This window comes from Osmia lignaria, chromosome 7 (genome assembly GCF_051020975.1).
Source record: "Osmia lignaria lignaria isolate PbOS001 chromosome 7, iyOsmLign1, whole genome shotgun sequence".
Taxonomy (NCBI): Eukaryota; Metazoa; Arthropoda; class Insecta; order Hymenoptera; family Megachilidae; genus Osmia; species Osmia lignaria.
The window spans coordinates 9,051,643-9,069,239 of NC_135038.1; the positions used below are offsets into that span (position 1 = coordinate 9,051,643).

Consider the following 17,597-nt stretch of genomic DNA (forward strand, 5'->3'; position numbering starts at 1 on the left):
GATATGAGCAATAATGTACACCGGACGGATCGGGTCGTAAATATTAGCCTAAATTCTCTGTTCACCAATCTCTTAATGAACACTCTAATCCTCGTCTTAAAAGTCCACGATTCAATTTACAGAGAATATATGACAGGCCAACAGCTGCTTCTCAATTCCTGAAATTCCTCTGTTCATCCATGAACCATCCAACTACCACCTGACCAATCTATCTCCAAACGTTCAGCATCCTCATAACCCATCAAACTGGATCATCCAGACAGTTGAATTAAAATGAAGAAATTATAAGATAAATTATGACTCAAATACAAGTGGTATAGGTAAAGCAATGCAGAGGCTACTGCGGAGTCTATAAAGTCATAATCGATCAAATCTTACATCGATAAATCCTGATCAATGAAAACAGTGCGAAACACCTATTCAATTTTGTCGAGGACTGCAGTGTCGCCACCTATAATGCCGACCCAAATGAGGCCCTCACTCCGCGAGGACTAGAGCGTCCATGTACTTAATTATGTTACATGCCTTTTTTACTCTATAACGTTACACTATGTAGTTTTATTTATGGTATTATTAAAGTAGTAATAAGTTCAGAATACAGTCGTATTAATAATGGCCTTACCCAAACTCTAACAAATTTCATATTTCTTCCGCTAAAGTCATTTGAAATCCGCGGTTCTCCAGCTCCTCCGACTCCTACAAGATACATCCATGATCAGCGAGAAAACTCCACTCTATCAAAGAAAGAACACCAACAACGGTGAAACAGAGAGAGAGCAGTATAAAAAGCATAGAGGAGAAACATCAGGAAAATACAGTGCGAAGAAGTAGAGGGGCATGTATGCGAGAGAAAGGAAGAGGATAGACTGGGCGAGGGAGGAGGATACTCTGACGCGTTCCAGCAGGGAATCTGGAAGAGGGGAAACGTTGGTAACCGTGGTGGGGAGAAAAGGCAGCTGCAAGCAACTGGTGCAACGGAGAAAGTTGCAAAGGATAGAAAGAGATGGTTATACTGTCATGGAGGCAGACCTGCCTGCTGGTTGTTCGTCGACCTGCTCCCTGCTTTACCTGACACCGCTCGCCAGTGTTTCCATAGCCGCGTACACCGATGGATCGACTCGGGATCCTCTCGTGAGTCCGTTGAGCTCGCCACGCTCGGATCGTCACCCCCCCAAGTCGAATAAAAAAACCATTCGGAACGATCGCGGAATTTCGACTTGGAATTCGAAAGTTTGTGCCCGTGTAATCCGTTGGACAAGTCAAACGAGCACAGTGAACAGAGGTAGACGAAGAGTGACACGTTGCGATACGATCGATCCAACGTAGCCAACTTCTACACGCGTTTACGAGGATCGAAACAACAATGTGCTCGTGACAGAGAGAGGGAAGGATCGTTGGTCGGGTTCGGTTTCATGAGGAAAGTTCACGTTCCCTTAGACGATTTTTTCGTTAGACTTGAAGAAGACTGAGGAAGGAAACGGATAAAACGTGGGCGTTGAGTGATTGTTGTCGGTGCTAGGTTCCATCGGGAGTCATGAAAGATACCAGCGATATGATGAAGGACGACTTGCCCGCGGTATGTAATATTTAATCAATTAAAAACATCTTCTATTCATCTTAACCCGAAGCCTTTAACTTCAACGAGACTCGAAAGACAAATCTCGAGGTATGATCCTGAAATCATTTGATCTATAACCATCGAACAGCGTGCGGTTGAAAGAACGATAAATTAAATTCAACACTTTGATGGCGGGCGTCACGTGACCGTCATTTTGACGTTTAACGTCTTACGCCATTATTCGCTATATCAAATACTAATTACACTTCAAAAATTACTAAGTCTTATCCGGGTTGGGATTTGTAAATGATAGATATTAAAAGAATTCTTACAAAGAGGATTATAAGACACTCATGAGAAAGTAATTCCATGATACAGTAACACCTTGTGCGAAGCGTGTAGTGGCCCGTCTATGGGGTCCCGTACAGGAAACGCGTTCTAACTCACTCTGCATAATCCCGAATGAAAATTTTCATTCATTTAGAGCTCAAAGGGTGTATAGAACTCATGTTCCGTATAATATTTTTGCAAACAAATGCTCCATAAAGGAGATTACCCCGCTATTGATTTCTCTTTCATAAAATATTTCTTCAAAGGTTATGTTTGCGTCATCGAATTTGATACACTTTCCCGTTGCTGTATAGCATTCAATTCAACAGGAATACGTGAACCGAACGACCATTATCGTCTATACTGCATTATCGAACGTGTGTATGTAAATTTGCATTGGACGATGTTGGTTTCTATAGCTCCCGGTGTAGCCGAGTTTTATTCGACTCGTTTCACCAGCGAAATAGAATTTTGCTGGCAATTTTCTTAAGCTGTCTTATCAAAGATGAAACAAGTTTGCTTTCACGCAGATTGCTGGTTTCTGCGGTGAATACCGGCGGAAACGTTATTTGAAATTCAGTACCAATTAAAAACTTCAAACTTTTCAGTTTACCATAAAGCTTGCTCGCTTAAAAGCTCAATTATAAAAAGACTTTTCTAACCTTAAAAACTTTCTTTTTCAAGATCGTTAATTAAAAAGGTCTCTAATTATAAGCGCGTTGCAAATATTCTCAGAATATTACAAATGCAATAGTTGTTCTATTAGAAATTTTAATTACGAATTCTATTCCGTGTAATCTGGAACGAGTTCAACGTTTTTAGAGCAGGTCATACATATTTCAATGGAAGATGGTTCGAAGAGAATTATGGTAGTTTTCAAAGCACTGATTCTCGAACGGGGACGATTATTAAACTCGCGAAATTACTATTAATACAGTTGACGGGAACGCATCGACTATAATTGGTATGCGCCGAGTACCATTAACGTTTTAATTAGGGGCAAAGCAAGCTCGATACACGTCGACCGACATTTCCTCTACGGTACGATCGATGCTTTAGCATTACCAGCTAAACGGCAACATTCTATTTATAGTACAAACACACTTTGTTCTCCGGGGTCGAGAGCGTACTACCGAAAAGTCCTTCTCGTTGGAAATCCAATTAACGCCAGTCTCCACAAGGATTTTGATTCATTAACTTCCTTCCGCTCCTCTGTTCCTTTTTATTTCTGTCTCAAAACAGAAAATTTGAACCAAGCAACTATTATATAAAGTATCCAGTAGCGTAACTAGGAGGGGTTAAAAGAGTCTGCAGTTATTGGCTGAGCTTATTGTTAGTTTTAAAGGACATAAAATTATTAATTTTTTTATTTTCCATTGAATAGTTTTTGATGTGTATAAAATCCAAAATTGTAAATCTTAGGTTAGATTAGTTTCTTTGACAGCATCCTGATAGGCCGTCTCGGTCGACCAATCACATTACGAATAGAACCAATATGGCGTCGTGCTAACTTGCATAATATGCTAAAAATGCTCGAACTGCTCATAATATGCTAATATGATGAAATGCTTAAATACGCATAACTTTTAAACCTCCGAGTTTCTAAAGTTAGGAATTTCATTTTTTAGTTCTTAAGTGGTCAATAATTTCGCGTTCTTCAAAACGAAGTTTAACCAATAAAATAATTTTTTCAAAGAAGTGGACTTAATACACTCCGGCTGGGAGATTCAGATATTTAAGCAATTCGACGGAGTGAAAAGCAGCGGAAAATTGAAATCGATCCACCGACAGTCATTGTGATTCCGATTAAAGTTTCAACTACGTAGAAAACCGCAATCTAACCAAAGATCGACGCCGTCTCTATACACACGGTTTGGTTGTACGTGTGTATATCTAGCCGGAAGGGAGAAGTTCAAAGAGGAGAATACACGGTGAAAAGTAATATCAAGCCAGTAGGAACTTATGCGGCAGCCGGCGTGTAATCGCACTTTGTATTTTATCAAGATCCTGATGCGACGGTGAATTATGTAATTGCAACGACGCTACCCCTCGAGGGGGTTCCGGCCGCCATTTTCTGAAACGTTGAAAACCGCTCCGCGGAAGAAAATGTTTTTCCCCTCTTTGAGGCTTGCTTGATACGGAAAAATTGCGGATGAAAAGTTCCCCGCTGGAAATTGCAGAATGGATAGAGGAGGAAAGAAGAAAAGCTCGCGTCTCGTTTCTTTCAACGTTCGACGGAATCGAGGAACCGGAAGTGGGGGGATAATTGGAAAGCGACAACTTCAAGTGATACAAGCTTTTAATTACCGACCTCTTCGTCGAGCTTATTCAAGAATTATTCATAAAAGAGAAAACGATTTACATTTGGATTTAAAATTTTCATGCTGGTCTTTAAAATGACGCACCTTATGCGTCTTATGATACATGCATGACACAATAGACGACGCACCGGGTGCGTCTTGCAATAAAATCAATCAAAAAGCTAAGAAACTTTTATCATTAAATTCTCCTAAGGGGAATTCTGACATTTATATCGAAATAAATGGAATTAAAAGTTGGTAAGGATATCCGTGTACCTATATATCTTCTAGCGGGATTGAATTTCCGGAACAAACCGCGGAGAAAAGAAACAAAGTTCAAAGGAGGTACCGTGAATAAAAAAAAGAAAACAAAAGAGAGAATTGGAAAGTTTTCGGTCGCGAAATAAGATTCCATTTGAAATTTAGATTCCGCGTTGGCGGAATGCGAACCGGGAGAACCAGAATGATTCAACGAAGGGGGAGGAGATTGTGGAGGAAGCTGGAGAAGTTGTTGAAGCTTTTGCAAACTCTGCAACAAGCTCGGATGATTCGTGCAATTGGTCGCAACGTAGCAATTCCAAGGAAGGAATTTTCATTGAAATCTACCTTTCGATCCGGCGTTCGTGGTGTTTATTTAAAATCACGCGAATTCCTGCGAAACGAAACGAACGGAAAGCCGCGCAATGGGTATTCGTAATAAAGCGATAATCGACTAATCGGTAGGAATAAATGCAGGAAACGAGCTGCCGCGTACCAGTGATTCGGTTAATACAATTTTTATTCACTGCCCGTTTTTATTGGAACGACCAGTTATTGGCAGGTAGTGATATCAAATATCGATACTCTTACACGGGGCGGATGTGCAGGGTACCGTAAAGAGGCGAACAAAACATGGAGTTCGCCTCGTAAACGATATATGTATATATTGGTGTATCGTAAATGATACCGATACGGGACAGCCAGGTTTTGCATCCTATAAATCGATTTTACACCAGCCACCGATAAAACGGGATGGTTAACGGAATCCCTGTTGTGCAACGAATAAATGCTCTCTCGACGGAGAGTTGAGAAATTCGAATAAAGAGGGAATCGGGGATGAGCAAATACAGGGGATGATTCCTTTCCACGAGTAAGGCTGATTTAACGCGTTCACTGTGCCATTGGAAATGGAAATATGGTAAGGAATACGCTTAATAATCCTTTTTCTAAAAAAAGTAAGGAAAGTAACGTAACGCGTTTTTTAATCCTCTGACAGCGGACCATGGAGAGAGCCCGCTCCGAGACGGCGGACCAGGGAGAGAGGCATAATTTTATCTCCCTCTTCACCTCGAACTGAAAGTTTGGAAGCTTGAAAGATTACCCCATCCGCGGTACTATAATGAGAATTTATTGTAGCTAATTTGTAATATCAAATAAATAAATAAATCTCGACCCTGTCAGAGTAAACGATGTTTTATTTCTTGGTTAATTAATTTAATTTCCATTAATGTTCTAAGGGTGAACGTTCTGGTGATTGAAATTCCTTTGGATTTGCAATTTAGATCGATGGCAGACAGGGAAATAGCGGAACTAATTTGCGCGAACGTTTTATGGATAAATTAGTTGCGTTTATCGGGCATTTATGCGCGTTTAAAATTGATAAGCTTGATGAGGGGTTACTAGCCATAACGAGGCTGATTCGCGATTAACGTTTCACGAGTAAATTATTCTGGATTAACGCGGAATAGAAACGTTTCGTATAGTGGAGTTGAAATTTCATTATTAATTGAAAAATCATTAAAAAATTCATTGTTTTAAACGAAGTACAAAATTAAATTAAATTAAAATTGTGTCCGCCGTCCGGGGGTTAAACTGTGATCAGGATTTTATTTTGTTAACGAGCAAAAATAATTAATTATTCCAATAGATGAAAATCGCAATTTTTTTAATTAAAAAAGAATCAACTAACGAGTGTTTATTTATCGTCGAACATGAGATAACAAGAGCGTCAGTTTTATACGTCAGTTCTAAGCGCTTTAATCCATCTTCTTGTACGTTCATTTTCTACCTCGTTACAGACGTTTATTTAACGAGGTACGTCGGTCTATTACGTTCCCCTGTTGTCTCTTATTTTCATCGCAAAAACACGACGTTTGAAAAAAGGTGAAAAAAGGAAATCAACCAACCAACACGAGCAAGCATTTTCGTTTGCGTGCGTTCGCTATCAGTGATCTTACAGTTTGCCCTACCACTGTTTTAATTTATTTGTCACACGATCGTTGCTGTAATCGCGTTATTACATTACCGTTAGTTTAACAACGTGGCAGTTTTATTCAACTAATAATTTTGTTTCTAATTTTCTAAATGTTTGGACATGGTTCTGTAAGGGTTGCAACCCCTTTAGTATAAAATGAAACCTTCTATTTTATTTTCTGTAGAATTACCTTTGATTTTATTATTTCTCGGACGGCGGACCATGGAGAGAGCCCAAATTGAATTCAATTTTTTACTTCCTTCCAGAATATGAAACCCTTTGATTAATAATAAAATTTTTCTAATTTATAATAATTTTCTGACTTTAAAATTTCCTTTGATTTTATTATCTCTCGGACGGCGGACCATGGAGAGAGCCCAAATTGAATTCAATTTTTTACTTCCTTCCAGAATATGAAACCCTTTGATTAATAATAAAATTTTTCTATTTTATAATAATTTTCTGACTGAATATTACAACCCCTGTTAATTCTTAATACCAGAGAATATTATATAATTAAATACTAAAGTTTCTTTGAATTTTTATTTATAACTCGTGATGAATTACATCGTCGAATTAATTTCCCCAAAAGTGTGCATTATTTTTTACACGCTCCTCGGCATTTCCGAGCATGTTCGATCGTCGTTTATTGCCTCGTTTCGCGAATGAAAATATATTTTTTCCTCTGCTCGTTGAGGGGTTCTTTATTTTTCCTCCACGAGGGTTTCTCTCTTTTTCTTTTTTCAAATTACAATGAAGCGGACTCTCGAACCGTACGATCGATCCGATTCCCGTCTACGTTTTAATCGCGCATAAATCGAGCAATCCTCTTTAATTACGGCCTGCAAGTTGTTTCCCCGCCACGAGGATTTACATATTCCGAACTACTTTGTGAACTAACGGACGAAATCGCGTTTCTTGCTCGATTAAAATGCATACACCTCGCTACTTTCTTCTCTTTATTATCATCGAATATTTTATTCAAGATCATCGGGGAAAAATTCCTCGAGCCCAATCAGAAAATATTGAAAATACATTATTTTTATTATTAAAAATTTCAATTTTAATTTCAATTTCAATAGACGGGACAATAGTGTAAATAAATGAATTTTATAAAGTTTTGAATGAATACTTTCCAGAATTGAGGGTTGAAAGAATCATGGAAGGATATGATTTGAAAATCAGTTTTTCCTGAGGAAAAGAAAAATTTTGGGAAGCGTTTATGCTTTCCCTGGATAGAAGGAGGGTAAAATTTTCCAAACACTTGAACGACCGTTCTGCTACCGAGTGGCCAGTTTATGGCTGACCTTGGTCGACGGTAAATTCGTGAAATTTATTGCCAGCCACCGGGGGTTGGTAGTGGGTGCACGTGAAAATGAGTGTGCACCCTAGTGACCCAGAGACACCGAGCAATAAATGTGAAAAGCATCGGTGGCTGATCCTCTCTGGCTTCTGGCCATTTTTTCCTCCATTCCCAATTTCACGCTGTCATATTTACGATAGAGAAAGGTACCTTCCTATTTAGAGGAAAGTCTCGGGTGAAAATCTTATGCAAACTAGAGAGAAAGTGTGAAATTGCTATGAAACGAAGAAGCAAAGGATAAAATCGTGAAACATGAAAGAGGGACATAAAAGTCATGGAAGGAAATATTTAAGGGTAGGCGTGGATGCTTAAGAGGGCATAAAATCATTAAAATTTCGAATAACAAACGAGGATTTTTAATATAGCCATAAAAGTGGGAGGAGAGAAACTGTCGGTAGAAAAAAAGCTGGATCTTCTTTTTCAAAGAAACGAGGAGTATCCATCAGAAGGGTTAACGAGATTCCAGGAGATGGTCGGCATTTCCTGTTGACGGGTCTCGATAAGTTCGAAAATTGAAACGGCACGAAAAGACAGCTCCGGCGAACCGGTCCCCGTAGGGTGGCAATCGTGTTAACCAGCTCCTCTGTAATCGGCCAACGTTAATTACGACTTTCTCACATGCAATAACGATTGCAACTGAATTGCATGTTGCAACCGGATCGCTGTAAACGTTTAATTACCCTCGATTTTTCCGTAAATCCATCGTTCGTTATCCAAGGAATTAAACGGTGACATGGATCCTTTAAACCGTTACCGGGGCTCTTTAATTTTTTTTTTAAACCATTAATAATAAAAGTCTGCAATTTTAATTCCTAATGCAATAATAAAATTAGTAAGCTTGATAATTTCTAATTTTTTGAAAAAACCCCGTTTAGAAATATAAAAATAAAAAAGTCACGAAATGAATATCAACGATAGATAAATGAATTTTTAGTGGTAGATTTGTAATTTTCCTTTAAACCGTTCTTCGAGGTTCTTTAATTTTTTCTAAAGATCATTAATAATAAAAGTCTGCAATTTTAATTCCTACTGCAATAATAAAATTAGAAAGCTTTATAATTTCTAATTTTTTGAAAAAACCCCGTTTAGAAATATAAAAATAAAAAAGTCACGAAATGAATATCAACGATAGATAAATGAATTTTTAGGGGTAGATTTGTAATTTTCCTTTAAACCGTTCTTCGAGGTTCTTTAATTTTTTCTAAAGATCATTAATAATAAAAGTCTGCAATTTTAATTCCTACTGCAATAATAAGATTAGAAAGCTTTATAATTTCTAATTTTTTGAAAAAACCCCGTTTAGAAATATAAAAATAAAAAAGTCACGAAATGAATATCAACGATAGATAAACTAATTTTTAGTGGTGGACTTGTAATTAAAATTCTTCCGAGATTCTCAATTTATCTAAAGAAGGAAAGAGGCATCTAACGTAGCGATAATCGAATCAAGCGACGGTAATTTGTTCGAGTGCCTTTTAAAAGAGCTTTCTAAAAGAAGTTTCCAATTTCAGGACACGTTGATGGACTGCGAGGGTGACGGCGGAGGGTTGGAGGATCTCACGAACGACGTCGCAGATTCATCTCCGACTATTCGAGGTAATTAAACTTTCATTCTTCACCCTACCGCGTTCCTTTTTTTATCCACCTTCTATCAACGACAAACCCCGAATGTTTTCGTTCAAATGGGGGTGGCTTTTCGAGGGGTTGAAATCGAGCAGGTTTATATCCCAGCTGAATTCTCCTCGATCCCGTAATTGTATCCTTCAAAAATATAACAACCCAAAAATCTTGAAAACATCAACCCCTGCGTTTCATCCCTTAAATACAAATACATCCAGAATTCGCGTTTACAATCTCTCGGATAAAACGTTTTCAATATCTTTCCGTCCGGAGAATCTTATTCACAGTCGCATCCGTGTTTTCATCCCCCGACTTCCGTTCTCGTTCACGAATAATACCATTACTCCCCCCCTCCGTAGCTATTTATAAAAGCGTGCAAACAAGTTTCTTGCAATGCAAATGCACCCCGGAATATCCTCCTCCTCTGTTTCTGTTCCTAACTACCCTCTTGTTTTACACCCTTCCTCTGCCCCTCCATCTGCTGGAAAGCAGTGCATTCGTGCACTTTATTTGCTCGTTAATTAGATCGTCGAGAAGAGGAGGCAGGGAGAGGGGGGTTAGTGGACGTGTAACGAGACAGAATAATATCGTTGATAGGGAGGAGGGCGAATGGGGGTTGCTTCTGGGAAATTGTTAAGCTAAATAAACGTCGGCTTGCGGGGAGGGAAATTGGAAGGAATGCAATTACTGGGACCGGTACAAAAGCTGGAATATTTTCTCTCTAATATCCCCGGGATGGAATAATTATTTACACCCGCAAGAAAGCGTCACTCTCTTTCATTCTAACGAATTATAAAATGTCTCATTAAAATGTTTCCTATCAAACCTATAGAAGAAAATATTTCCAGGGGACACAATTGGAAAAGAAATATTTGTAACTTGTAATTTTTAATAATATAATAAATTCCAGAGTGTAAGGAGCAGATCGAGGTGAACGTTAATCGATACAGTTTAAAGTATCGCGTGACGAAAAATTGGCCCAGTAATTTAGTGGAATTACCATTAAGAGGCGAAAGACACGGGAAACTGGTAATTAGGAACGATTCAAAAGAGTCGCTTGATTACAAGGTGGCGAACCGTGGCATATTTTGTCGCGAAGTCATCGATAGTAATTACCATTGATCACGGGCCATTTCGTATACTGAACAGAATTTTCTTTACGCCTTTTCACGACGATCCGAACGAGGAACGTCCGTTTCATCGACTTTTCTCGAGTACCGAATAAGAGGTCGAGAAGAGGGTCACCGAAAACAGGGATAATCGAGTTTCCCTGGAAATATGGGAAATTCTGTTGCTCCTTCGAAATATTGCCCTTTTGGGAGTATACCTGCTTCCCTGGGATCCGCAGAAATCCAAGGAAATTTTTATTGTACCAGTCGTAAAGGGTCGTGTCTCTTCGGTGGGTTACCTTTTCCGCCCCTCTTCGATTTCCCTGGGAATTTCAATGAACGAATGTTCTAATTTTTTCATGGAAATATTTTTCTATTTAGATCGCAAATTTTAAATAACGGTGGAAGAAATTTTTGAATTGGTGCAATTTTTTAAACCGGATGTTGGCGATAATTAAACCGACCCCCTGTGTATCGGTAGGGCGCACAGATAACGAGCGTGTCGCAGGACTGTTTCAAACTCCATTTATAAGATTCATTAAAGTTCCGCGGCTCGTTACCATTAATCACGAGCTTGTACGCCACGCCCTTGGAAAATAACTTTTCCCTTAACGCAGTTCGAATTCACTGACCCCATTTTCTGAGATATGAATTTTATATGCTAATGCGGACAAACGGACGTCTTCGCGAGAATTTCAATCTTCCGACGAAAAGTTCGGGACATAAGCAATTTCATCCCTGCCACACGCTGTCCCGTTGAATAATAGAAAGGGCAAATCGTGCGTTTCCATCGAATTTGTCGCGATTTACGATCAATAAATTTCCTCGAGACCAAACAGCCTTATTCCATCCCGAGCCCCATCTCCATGGTTCTTCCATTTTCGATGGGTTCACTGATTTTTTCGACGATTTATTTCAACGATCTTCGCGTTATCTTTCGTAAACTTGCGAGAATGTCCAAGTTTATTTCTCTTTTGGACTTCTTCACGATTCAATGGGAGAACATTATTCGTGAAACTTTTCTTTAAGAGATTGCATTCGAATAAAACGAAACAGGGTAATGTAAACGAATAAGAAACATAATATGATGCGTTTTTTAATTTTCGAACGACGGACCATGGAGAGAGTCCTAATACCGCGCGGCGGACCATGGAGAGAGCCTCAATTTCAATTTAATTTCATACCTCATATTGTTTTCTTTTATTTAAAAATTATATATTTAATTGTAAAATAATGTCCTTGTATATTTTTTGTGAATGTGTACCCAAGTTTCATATTTCTTTTAGCTTTTAAAATAATTGCAAATTGTTTCCTAGAGAGTTTCTTTTTTCGATAGACACATGGGTTACCCTTCGAGACCTTTAAATCGTTGACTAACCTAACTCAATCCAGCTTCTCCTCGTCCTGAGGGAGCATAGAAAAGAGACATTTAAATCTAGGTATCCCTGTGGGAACGTCCGGCGTCCACGTCCTGGGGGGTTGTCCTCAGGTGGGAAAAAAACAATGAAGTCGTTCATGACTGGTCCAGACTCTATTCTGGTGTCAATGGAACGAAAAGAGAGAGAAAAAAAAGGAAGCGGCTAATGTGTAAGGATTCTGAAAAAAAACAGTCCTATCGAGGGAGAAAAAAATCGTCTGGTTCGTGAGATGGACATAATCTGGTCGCTCTCGTCGGTTTCCTTTTCAACTTTATGCAAATCAAGATCTTAATCGAAACTCGTTTACTCCATGGATTGAAATTGAAGAATCGTAGAATTTCTAATTTTCTAATTTTTATTTGAATTTCCTTGAAACTTGTTCGCTGGCGAAACGTCGTTTATCAACAATCGTATACTCAATTGCTTAGGAAAATACGGTCTATTTATACAAACGCAATTTCCATAAGAGAAACGCAAATTTTGCTTTCCGTCTACTCTCGCGGCGGCAACGTGTTACATAATTCATAGAAGGTACTTCCTCGTTCAATCTCCGCCTCTGTTTATTCGAAAACAATCTCTAAATCGTCCTTGGTCTCTCACAAAATGTTGGAATGATTTTAAAATACCAGCGTAAAACATAAAAAATAAAACTAACCGAGATCGGTTAAGATCCGGCCTCTCTCCATGGTCCGCCATCCGGGAGCGAATATTTCTCCAGCGACCCTTTTCTCACACTATAAAATATTCCCTATCAGTTTCCTTTATTCCACCAAAAATTTCACCCATCGTTTCCCAAAGTATCGTTCCGTCTGCCTCGATCGATGCCCCCCCCCTTTTCAAAGCAAACATCGGTCGATTCCCTGAAAAATATCTTCTCATAAAATATTCGTTAATTGAACACCCTCTGCACGGATGATATCCGCTAGGTTCCCAGGAACAGGTAAGCATGAACTGGCCCTACCTGACGTCCCTTCACCGAGGGGTTCTCACAAGGGGTGCGTGTACATACATGTACACACTAGTTCCGCGCCACAACGGAGAGGATGAAAGAAAAGAGAGAAAAAAAAAGAAGAGAGGCTCGTGCGAAATTCGATGATTCGCAGGACGGATGATGGGGTGGGTAGCGACAGGTAGTTCCCATGGGAGGTTCATGGTGCACGATTCCCACAGGAGAGCCGCGAAACCGGGCCACCGAGTCGAAATGAAATTCCGGTCGACGATATCCTCTCTTTGATTCTTTCCAGAGTCCCTGGTGGTCCCGATTTATCGGACACTGGTTAGTCTTTCCGTCTCATCATCGTTTCATATCCTTTCATACTCGTTTAGTGATAGAAAACTGGACGTATCCTTTGTAGGGAAAATATACATAGCTTTGATAAATATTACAAATGATACTCCAAGTATTTACATTTCAGTAAATATTAATTTCTTCCTTTTATATAGATGCTGCGGAGAGGTTGCTGACGTTATTGGGGGTGGACGAAGACGAGGACCTGATGTCGTCCTCCGAGGACGAGGGTGTGGAGCTGGACGATTTAGAAGACGAAGAAGAAGAAGAGGAAGAGAATACCAGGTTATTACATCAATTGGTCGCTTCATTAGCCAAGGAATTAAAGCAACAATCTCATCAGAAACAAACGTCGACTAGGATCCTTGGTAGAAGTTCCTTCAAGGACTCTAAGGAGCACACAGAGACCGGTTACCTGGACCGTGCTTGCCTTCAGGAACAAAATTTCAAATCGACCAGCTGTTATCGCGAGAGTTTGCCTGACAAGTGCCAGAAACAAGGCTCTTCTCGTTTCCTATCCAAGGATCATGGGTTTTTAGATTCCCATCAGTGGGTGAATCCTTGTTCAAGGATGAATCAGCAGGCAGAAGGTGGTAGCCATCAAGTATCAGGATCTTGGAACGCTGGTTGGGATGCATGCGCAACGGAAGCTCTTAGATATCTGGTCGAAGACGAAGGTCTACATCCTCATCATCCCACGGTGGTGGCCATGAAGAGCCATCTGGAGTTGCAGAGGGAACGAGCCTTATTCGCTCAGTACACCGCGTAAACGAATTTCGGATCTTATCGAAGGGCGAGAGACGGTATTTTTTTAAAAGCAAGCCTGGTTGACTTTCACCGAGGGATGCTTTCGAGGCGAGGGCAATCGCGAGAAGGAATCGATTCAAGAGAGAGGGTGTTTCCGGTTTCTACTTTGGGGATTGAACGCGGTGAATGTGGGCGAGGAGCTGGCGAAATCTCTGCTCTTGGAAAGCTGGCCACCTGTTACGATATCCTTTGTAAGCGGATGCTCTTTTGTGGATATACTTCTCTGATTCGTTAAGGTGAAAGAATCATTAACAGGTATCTATCATTCTACTTGTTAACAAGAATCGAAGAGTTACTTCTGGATGAGTAGGAACACTTTCAATCCTTTCTAAATTATTTATATTAATTTTGGAAGATTTTCAATCAGGATGAATAGGAACACTTTTAATCCTTTTCAAATTACTCATATTAATTTTGGAAGATTTTTAATCTAGACAAATAGGAGCACTTTTAAATCTTTACAAATTACTCCTATTAATTTTGAAAGCTTTCCAATCTGGATGAGTAGGATCACTTTTAATCCTTTTCGAGTTAGTCATATTAATTTTGGAATCCTTTCAATCTGGATGAGTAGGATCACTTTTAACCCTTTCCAAATCACTCATATTAATTTTGGAAGCTCTTCAATCTCTCCAAATTACTAATATCAATTTTGAAATGATTTTAAGATATTTTACAAGAAGAGTCAATTGAAATATACCATTTGAAATGAACCATCATTAGAAATACATAATTTTGAATTTTCAATTAATTTAAATTCCCACTACAGAATAGGTGTACAAGTGTAAAGGGTTAAAGTTTCACCTACCCCATACTGATGATTCTTCTAAGAGGGTACATTATGTACATGGATTTCAATAGCTTGTCCCACATTCGCTTTTTCAATCACCTCGAGTCATCAGGATCATCCAGAACGACAATCTTGCCCGAGCAGAAGTTCCTGCCACGATAAAGTGGAAAGAATCTCTCTTTCCATTCAGATAAAAATGCATTCACCGTGTGTTTGTCAAGCAAACGACGCGCTTTCATACGTTCTCAACCGTGAGACTGTGCTCGTCAAGTGAATTCGAACTTCACCATAACTTCAGCCACTCCGTAGGGTTGCGCTTTCGTACCAAGCCACCCTTAAATATAACTTTTCATTAAGAGAACGTCACTTCCCTTGGGACGTTTTCTCTTTTCCATTTCAAAAGTACAACATTTAAATTTCCAAGAAAATTTCTTGTTTAAATATTTTCAAGTTTCAAGGGTGGAACGATTGAAATCAAAATGAAAATCTTCAGTTTTATACTTTTTTTATACCTTCTTTTTTTTATATATCGCCATTAGTTGTTAAGATTATCGTCTCTCTTTCTTTTTTTCTCTTTTTAATTACACGCATTATTTATTGTATTTGTAACGACTTAGGATTAAGATACACGCGAAAATTCTCTCTTCTGACATGCTTTCAATCCATTCGACGTTAGATTCACTCGACGAGAAACGAATGTCAATAAACGATGTCAATAACAGAGAGAGAGAAAAAGTTCATACGCTGGATCGATATGAACGAAGAAGAAGAATTTTCAATTTTCATCGTGGAGTGTGTTTTTGACAAATTCTGCAAGATTTTATATTCCGATGCGGTTCAACTCTCTGAAGGGGGGGGGGGGGGGGGGGGGGGGGGTGAGAAATTCAATTTAGCTGTTTCGTGTTTCCAAATATTTTCGGTCAGTTTTTTTCAGAGTCAGTGGGTTGAACAGGGAGGAAAGTGCGAAGAGACGTCCGTCGAAATCAAAAAGAAAATATTCTTAGGCTATTTTATCGTAAGAACAATCACGAACAAAAAATTAGGGAAGTTAATGAAATATATTAATCGTCGAATGGCGGAGGGTTGATTGTAACCCGAGCTAACGAAAAAGAAATATTTAAAATTTGAATAATTGAAATAGAAATAAAATTCTAGAATTAAAGTTGGTCCGCCGTTCGAGGATTAATTTGCATAAATTGTTTAAACGTAGCATCTCATCCAATATTCCTAAATTTATATAAATTTCACCAACGCCAAGTGCCTCCGTTTCAATTCAATTCCACCCACCTTTTCCATATTCTAAAGTGTATTAAATATAAAAAGTTTGAAAAAGAAACTGAACGATGGGATGCAACGTTTGATGAAATTCAAAGATGGTAAATTGTATACGATAAATTTAGATCCAAAAATATTTTGGATGAAAAATATTTTCTTCTAAAGTGAATGAGATCACCTTGGTTTTTGGTAGACAAGGTGTTCGACGAATCGTCACGAGTGATTTTAGATCGATATTTCCTTGATCGTGAATCACTCGTTTTCAAAAAATCCAAGTTAATTCTGTGGTCACGAATATTTCGAGTCGTATGATGTTCTTTAGAACCAATCAAAAGGGACGTGGAGATGGTCGATGATTAGACGCATCGTTTGTACATATGTATGATATATCGTTTTAACTTATACACGACTATTGTTACTTTTACAATAAATCATTGTAGATAACATTGACCAGTAAAATAAACGAACGCTAAGTTAATTAATTATTTCGTGTTTTGTTTCAACCTTCTTGTGATCCCTCCTTAGGTGGAGGATTAATTCCTAATAATAATCTAATGAAAATTATAATTGAGATATTAATTAAGAATAATTATTCCATTTCCAGATTTCATATGCTTCCTTTCCTTTCGAAAATTGGGATCCTCCTTGACTATTAGATACTGAGGTATGGAATCTAATAATAATCTAATGCAAATTACATTTGAAATATTAATTAATAATAATCATTCCAATTCCAGATCACAGACACTTCCCTTCCTTTTGAAACTTGGATCCACCTTGACCATTAGGTACTGATGTTTGGAATCTAATAATAATCTAATGCAAATTACATTTGAAATATTAATTAAAAATAATTACTCCAATTCTAGATCACAGATACTTCCCTTCCTTTTGAAACTTGGATCCACCTTGACCATTAGGTACTGATGTATGGAATCTAATAATAATCTAATGCAAATTACATTTGAAATATTAATTAAAAATAATCATTCCAATTCTAGATCACAGATACTTCCCTTCCTTTTGAAACTTGGATCCACCTCGACCATTAGGTACTGATGTTTAGAATCTAATAATAATCTAATGCAAGTTATAACAGAGGCATTAATTAAGAATAATCATTACATTTCCAGATTTCACACACTTCCAATCCTGTTCAAATTCTGATCCATTTTGACCACTCCAAATCCACGGAAGTAGAAGGGGATGGAAAGGAGGATGAATCTCGATGGGTCGCCGGTGAACCCATAGGAAAGGTTCTATCTGGCACGCGACCAGCTTGAAAAGAATCCCATGGGCAGGTTTATCGTGGTTGCTTGCCACGGGGATCTCTACGCCAATGGGGCATCTGGTGTCGGGTTCGTAGCACATGCCATGCATCTGCTCCGTCGAGGTACTTTTGTTGTCTTCTTCGACGTTCGTCCGGCGAAAATAAGTCGAGGCTGCTGTTACCAAGGGAATCTATGCTTTCTTACAGCAACCGGAATCATTCGCGACCATCTTTCG

General features: G+C 38.7%; 1 protein-coding gene across 1 annotated transcript; it reads left to right on the forward strand.

Moving 5' to 3' along the window:
- Nucleotides 1–1,033: 1,033 nt before the first annotated feature.
- On the forward strand, nt 1,034–15,667 carry LOC117604336 (uncharacterized). The gene is made up of 3 exons (XM_034324286.2): nt 1,034–1,576; nt 9,296–9,380; nt 13,375–15,667. The coding sequence occupies exons 1-3, from the start codon at nt 1,535–1,537 to the stop codon at nt 13,986–13,988; spliced, it is 741 nt and encodes a 246-aa protein (XP_034180177.1). The 5' UTR covers nt 1,034–1,534; the 3' UTR covers nt 13,989–15,667.
- The last annotated feature ends 1,930 nt before the right edge of the window (nt 15,668–17,597 follow it).

Coding starts and splice junctions, on each gene's coding strand:
- LOC117604336 (XM_034324286.2), top strand. CDS start 1,535: ATGAAAGATACCAGCGATATGATGAAGGACGACTTGCCCGCG. Junction 1,577..9,295: donor TGAAGGACGACTTGCCCGCG/GTATGTAATATT, acceptor TTCCAATTTCAG/GACACGTTGATGGACTGCGA. Junction 9,381..13,374: donor TTCATCTCCGACTATTCGAG/GTAATTAAACTT, acceptor CCTTTTATATAG/ATGCTGCGGAGAGGTTGCTG.